The sequence below is a fragment of the Sinocyclocheilus anshuiensis genome, unplaced genomic scaffold (assembly GCF_001515605.1).
Source record: "Sinocyclocheilus anshuiensis isolate Anshui unplaced genomic scaffold, SAMN03320099.WGS_v1.1 scaffold1744, whole genome shotgun sequence".
NCBI lineage: Eukaryota > Metazoa > Chordata > Actinopteri > Cypriniformes > Cyprinidae > Sinocyclocheilus > Sinocyclocheilus anshuiensis.
In genome coordinates this window covers 532400-540107 of record NW_015555974.1, presented here as the reverse complement: position 1 = coordinate 540107, position 7708 = coordinate 532400, and the positions used below count along the sequence as shown (strand labels likewise).

Below are 7708 nucleotides of genomic sequence, written 5' to 3'. Positions count from 1 at the left end.
AACCTTAAACCGCATAAACACATTTCATTACACCAAATACACAAAATAATGTTCTTTTTAGCAACATCATATGGACCCCTTTAATGACAGCAGCAGTATTTATAGGCCGATGTCCCTTTAAGACCTGATGCATAGATCCGATATAATAATACACATCACATTTGATTTCTTTCTCAGCTGTTTTCACTTGAGACATAACTGACTGCGTTTACCTGAATGATTGTCGAGATGGGTATTTTGTCATAATTTTATGTGTATGTGTCTGTTCAGAGGATTAAGAGGAGGATTCAATTCGGTGTTCGCGCGCCGTCTGAAACGCGTGTGCGCGCTTCATGTGTGTGCGGCTGTGCGCGTAGAGAACAGCGCACGAGTAACGAATCGAGTTCCCTTTCGCCTTTTCTCTCTGGGATTGTTTAAAATTCGCTTGCTTGTGTAAATACGAACAAATAATAAACTTATACTCTATTATAGTTAAATTTTGCAATTAATCCGCAGATCACATGCGTGCCGAACCTTGGGGCTTGGTCCGTACGGATCACGGATCAACTACGATCCGTTTAACCACGACTAATCGCACACAGAAAAATGAATGAGATTAAATGTTAATTAAATATTTTCAAAGTCCATATTAAAAGTAACGAGTGTTAAAAAGAACACAGTATCATATCTCACCCCAAAATAAAAATAAATAAATTACATTTAGCACCATTAAGATTTTTTTTTCATTTTGCATAAAATTAAGGATATTTTCTCCCCAATCCCCTATCCTCATAATGAGAAACCAAAATGTGAACCATGTGGAATATGAACAAAAATATAATTTTACTAATAATCTGTCATTTTTAACGTACAGTATTTTTCACACTGTGGCAGTATTTGTTTATTTAAAAAAAAAACAATAATACATATTATTTGCATCTTTAATGCACCCAAAGTATGCTTAGTTTTATTTCTGCAAAAACATTTTTTAATTTAAAATAATTACAAATTTAAAACTTTATTTAAAATAATTACAAATTAAATCTTTTTAATCAAATTTTTAAATTCAATTAAATTTTTGCATGTGATGTGAAATGTGGCCTGGACATGTCTTGGCGTGATTCACCCTCAGGCTCCTGTTGCTTTAAGTGGGCTGTTACTAAGTTGATATCAACAGACCTCCATTCATCCACCACCTCCGCTAAGGATGCAGAAATCTTGACATTAATTCATGACACCTTATACCAGGGATCCTCATATCTGGCCCACGAGATCCACTTTCCTGCAGAGTTTAGCTCTAACCCTAATCAAACACACCTGAGCATGCTAATCAATGTCTTCAGGATCATTAGAAAATCACAGGTAGGTGAGTTTGATCAGGGTTGGAGCTAAACTCTGCAGCGCATTGGCCCTCCAGGGCAAGATTTGAGGAACCCTGCCTTACAGGCTCCAACTGAAGGCATCTCTGGCTAGTGCTGAAGTTCTGTCTCTATTTCTCATTTAGAAGGGGTCTTTAGTGTCAATGAGAAAGAGCAGGGGTGATACGTGCCCTTGAATGTGCTGACTTGTTGCTGGAGGTTCACAGAGAAATCAGTGATACTTGCATTTGCTGATTCACTCCTCACTTGCTCACAAAGCTCAATGAGTCACGGAGAGTCAAATTCATCTCTCAAATGAGCTTCTAAAAGTAAGGGAGCTTCACTGGCACCCAACCGCTCTGAACTTTAGAAGAGTTTTAAAGTCTACATGAAACAACATTTGCAACCTATTTTACTTCCATAATGTGACATTTCTAAAAGTTAAAGTTATATTTTTTAATTTGGAATACTGTGCAATAATAAATTGTTAACAATAATAAGAAAGAAAGAGTGAATTTCAATGTCATGTTGATTATAATTTCCATAATGCAACAGCATATACAATAATGAAAAAATGCTTGTTAAGGCTTATAATCTTATGGGGTGTTTTGATGAGAGTAATGAATGTGAAGGGGCCAGATGCACTTTTGGCAAAGCGAGAAGGGGTGGTATGCAGTTTTAACTGTGAGCACATGTTTGGCAAACTCATGACAATCTCGCTCGCTACTGCTCAACAACATGCATTTACAAGTATGCAGCACACACATTTCTCATTACAGGCAGAGTGAGTGATTTTTCAAAAACACTTTAGAAAACTGATTTGGGCCGAATCGCAAAACAAACTTGTAGCCAATCAGCAATAAGGGGCGTGTCTACTCGTGATGTGGAGGAGAGCGCGTTCAGTGCATGGGACGGACATTAGCCGAGCCAGCGACAGAAAGATAGAGATGGCGGATAAAAAACAAAAGAGGAAAACGTCTGCGGAACGATAAGGCAAGAAGTAGGACCCGTGTAAATATCGGATCAGCTTTCCAGCGCTGGAGAGAACTCAAGGAGCGGAGGCCTGCGATCGGACGCCGAGGTTGCTTTGTTTCTTCTCAATAGGTGAGTAACACCGTGTCTACAACAGCTAAAGTCTGCCTACACTGGACGTGATCAAACGACCGTTGAAAACCATTTGAAATTTGTGTCAGCACGTCATAAATAGAACCCGGCAGCAGTTTTCTGTCGGGGATTTGTTGCGCCGCACCGCTCACGTCCGTAGACACGGTGTAACATTGGTTTTGCTTTGTTTCACAGAACTAATCGTTGCCTGGGTTGCGTACGTATATGTGGGGCGGAGCTATCAGAATAGAGGCAAGACCCTTTTGGGGTAGGGGCGTGTTTGTTTTGGTGATTTCAAATATCAACATTGGCTACCAGAAATCACTTACTCTGCCTTTAATGTACCTTAGCTGCTGTGAGCAATAACTGCAGAAAACCACTGAAGGCCTTCTGTTTAAAATACAACGCAATTACAGAGTAACACCGACAATATATATTTTAGAAAATAAAAAGTGTTGTCATGTCGCATTAGACATAAACAACAGACACACTGGTCCACTAATAAGAACTAAATTTCACATCATATGTCATGTTGGTTGTAATGATCAGTTAATAAATTAAACTCTAATTTAATTAAAAAGTAACTTACAAAACGTAATAAATTTTTTAAATGTATTATTAATAAATTAACACATTTCTTCTTGATTTAATAAGTTAAATACCCTATTTTTATAAAAAATTAAAATGTATTCCAATTAAAAATAATAATAAATCACATAAAATAATCATAATACAATAATAGAATGATTAATATTTAAAGAAATTGTTTTAAATCTGCTCAGTGTTGTTACTGTTAAATACAGCTGAAATTAAACAAAATTATTATATTATTATTATAATATTTGTAAAAGAAAAAAAAATGCCTTGGCAACTAATGGAAATAAAGTAATTAATTAAAATTAATTACTAAAACTGAAATTAAAATACAGCTAAATAGAGAAATACTAATAAAAATAAGCAAAGCACATAACACAATTACTTTGACAAAATTACAAATTAAAACCTAATCTAAAATAAAAAATTAAAACTCAATATATAACAATAAAAGCTCATTCAAATTAATAATAAATACTACAGTAGTATATAAATAATAAAATTACACTGATTATGACTAGCCTCAACTATTTTAATTATTAAAATAATAATAATAATAATTAATTTTGTAAGCATTTAATTAATACTGTATGTCCTTATTTACATATTTGTTCATTATTTATCATTATTATTCTTTACAGTTATATAACACTTTCAAAGATTTTAAGTTCTTCTCTGAACTCACCATCCTCAGGTTCAGAAGGCCTTTCGTAGGACTTGTCGATGGCATAGCGGAAGCTGAGGTTGCAGCCTCGGCCCCTCACCATGTGTGCGCGTGGACGATGGAAGGGCACCTCGTCCTTACTGACCTCCTCCATCGCTGTCTGGAGACTCTCCAGAGAACTGGACTTATGCAGACCTAACCTGGGTCCCAGCGCCGTCCCGTTAGAAGAGAGGGGTTCTGACACGGGGAGACGGAGGGGATGTCAGTGATGGGAGGATGGAGGATGGTAATGAAAGGTGGAGTGGAGGGTGAAAATTCAAAGATGAGGTCAAGATTAGAAATATAACATATAGTGCCCTATCAACAGGGTGGTCGTAAGTTGTGAACTGAAAATGCAACAGTTGTGCGGTGAGCTGAGCTGAAAGTCTAATGGATTTGGACGCATTCAAAGAACAGACGGAGATGAAATATGTAAAGATGGCTGTGGGATGGAGGACTTGAGAAGGGTGGATGATGAAACCTCAAGGTGAGGGTGCAAGAGCATCACAGAATAAATGAGGTGTTGCAAACGCATACCAGACGTGCAGGAATATTAAACAGAAAAGTAGTAGTAGTAGTGCAGGGGAGAGGAGCATTAAATGAAGTACTAAGAGATGAAGACCAACTATGAAGCCGTAAACAATGCAAATGACTGAGAACAATGACACCAGGAGCAGGAGGAGAAGGTGAGGGATTGCAACAAGCACAAATGAGAAAATAAAATGGAGGAATAGCACAAATCCAAGGGCTCCAAACACTGAAAGGGCAAAAGAAAGTTGGGGAAAAGAAGAACAGAGAAATGCTTGGTGCATGAGAGGTAAAAAGAGGCATGTAGGAAAGAGCACATCATGCTTTCAAGGGATACTTCAGCCAAAAACGAAAATTCTATCATCATTTATTCACTCTCAAGTCGTTCCGAACATGAATTACTTTTTCTTGCGTGAAACTCAAATGGAGAAGTTTTAAAATCTCCCCTTTTATGTTCCACAGAAGAAAGAAAGTAATTTGGGTTTGGAACGACATGAGGGTGAGTAAACGATGACAGAGTTTTCATGTTTGGCTCAAGTATCCCTTTAAGAAATATTTTTGTTCGAAAACCAGCAGTGAAAATGTGTATAGAAAATAATAAAACAATAAGCCACTGAAGGACAAATGTAATTTTACTACAGTAAAACAGCATTTGTAAGCACAAAACAAATTTGACTCTGGTAAAGTCACTGTAAAAATTTAACATCTAACTTTTACAAACCATCAGCAACAGCAAAATGATAAAAGATCATTTCTTTTTTATGTACAATAAATAGTGGAAAACAGTGGAAATGACACCAAAACTGTGAGACAGTTGTAATCTTTGAAAAATGTTTATTTCACTTTATATTTATATTATAATAATCATTCTTATTTTATGACAGATTTTCATATTTATTGTCAGTCTGACTCTATAAAAATGAATGATGATGATGATTATATGAAGTTTACAAGTCAGTATTAATGTGACTTTAAAATTACAAAAAAAAAAAGTTTTAATAAAATTTTATTTTAATAAAAATCAATCTCTGGGACAAAAAAGTGCTTGTAGTTTAATAAAACACCTATATATACACTACCTTCTAAAATTCTGGGGTCTTTAAGATATTTTTAATGTTTTTGAAAAAAGTATTTTATGCTCATAAAGGCTGCATTTATTTGATCAAAAATACAGTACAAATTGTAATATTGTTTTCAATTTTAATATATTTAAAAAATTTAATTTATTCCTGTGATGTAAAGCTGAATTTTCAGCATCATTACTTCAGTCTTCAGTGTCACATGATCCTTCAGCAATCATTCTAATATGCTGATTTGCTGCTTATGAAACATTTCATAGTATTATCCATTTTGTAAACAGTTGTGTTGCAGTTTTTCAGGATTCTTTGATGCATTGACAGCTTTTTTTTTTTTTTAAATAGAAATCTTTTGTAATAGTATAAATGTCTTTACATTGTCACTTTTGATCAACTTAATGCGTCCTTGCTGAATATAATATTTATTTATTCATAATTATTTCTTATTTATTTAGTGAATATACAATTTAAACTCCCAACTGGTTGCAGCAAATTCTCATAAATGTAATTACCGACTAAATATGTTAAAATAAACTTCACGACTGGTCCTTGTTCTGGGATTTCATAATGCACAAATTAAGCACTGGATACATCTATTTAATTTCCATGAAACACAGCTGTAATCTGATCTAAGCACTTTTAAAATTGTAGGTTTCATTTCCACAGTGCTACACGAATGCATGCCGACACGCATAAACATACGACACAGATGGTCCTCTCTGGGATGCTTACATAAATCAATCTAAACCAGCAGAACATGGCTGCTCTCAACCTGAATCAACAACAAACCAGACGAGCAAGAAACAGAAACAGACCGAGAGAACGACAGCGAGACGGGAACGTCATCTGAACAACTTCTTAGTAAATAAAATGGTAATTGGCGAAGTCTCTCCGGCAGACAGATACCTGTATGCTGCCATTATCACGAAAAGGGAAAATAATGAGACGAAAAGAAAAACAAACAAATCAGCAGAAGCAGCGCTGCAGGGCCGAACGGTAACTGGGCGACTGCCATGCAGCTCCTGGAAGAGGAGGAAGAGAGATGAATTGGAGGATGTTGAACTGTGAACTAAAGCGCCGCAGAGCCCGAGAGCAACGCAGCCTCTATGAGTGGTCTTCATTTGAATGAGAGGGGCCACAGGAAAATGTAGGTGTGTTGAAGGGAAGCCAGCGAGAGAGAGCGGTGCCTCCAGCATCTTTCATCCATCCTCTTAATGGATTTGTTCTTCTCTCTGTGGACCGAGACTCGCTCTTCATTCTACCAACTACACACACATATTCAAACATACACATGCTGCTTTGTCTGCAAGAAGGAGAGTTATACTTCACTAATTTGAGTGCATCAACAATTAAAGCAGAATTTCAAGTCAAAATGAAATCAAAATTGACACGGTTTACTTTCTTAATTGTTATTGTGCATGATTAAACCGCGCACTGTAGGAAGTGCAATATAATGCATGGTTAAAATCTCAGTTTAAGAATAACTATTTGACCCTTATGCAAAAATCAAATCAGAGGCTGGTGATTTTTGCCATCTTCTAACCTCAGCTGAATACATTAAACTTGGAAAAGAAAGAAAGAAAGAGAGAGAGAGAGAGAGAGAGAGAGAGAGAGAGAGAGAGAGAGAGAGAGAATGAAAGAGAGAGAGCTCTATACGCAATCAAGAAAAAAATCCAAAATATTGAAACACCGCTTCCAATTTGGTGTCAAATCTTTGATAGTGTGGTTCAGGCCATACCGCTGTATGGAAGTGAGGTTTGGGGTCCACTCAGTGATCAGAGCTTCGCTACATTTTAAAGCGCTACAAACCCAAGAACTGAACCCCGAAAAGAGTCCACTCAGTCAGCTAGTTCTGAGACTTACTAACCTGACTAACTCTAACACTAACCAGTCTCAAACCAGCACTGCTTCTCACCCGAACATCAAAATAAATAAAATTATCAAACAATCTAAAAATACATATCTGGAACATTGGGATCAAGAAACTAAAACACAAAGTAAATTACAATTTTATCGAACTCTAAAATCAAATTATGAATTGGAAGATTATCTGCAGAGTGTCAGAGACACAAAGCAGAGACAGATCCTGACCAAGTACAGGCTCAGTGAGTACAGTCTAGCCATTGAGATCGGCAGACACAAAAATAGCTGGTTACCCAGAGAGCAAAGAGTGTGTGCAGGGATGCAACGATTATAGATTTTGTTGGTACGATTATTGTCTGAGGAATAATCACGGTTTTACAATTATGACGATTATTATGCATTTACTCATTTCCCAACATTACTAACGTATAAAATCACATGAACACTCTTTAGATATTAAAGTGTTATTTATTGCTGGCTTTTGAAACAGAAATAACACAGTA

General features: G+C 36.2%; 1 protein-coding gene across 1 annotated transcript in view; it reads right to left on the bottom strand.

Annotated features, from left to right (window-relative positions):
- Positions 1-7708, bottom strand: part of LOC107676058 (partitioning defective 3 homolog B-like) — a 187479-nt gene that overhangs the window by 61685 nt on the left and 118086 nt on the right. The window contains exon 16 of the mRNA XM_016470580.1: positions 3721-3936. Coding sequence (XP_016326066.1) covers positions 3721-3936 — 216 coding nt within the window. The remainder of the gene's footprint in view (positions 1-3720; positions 3937-7708) is intronic.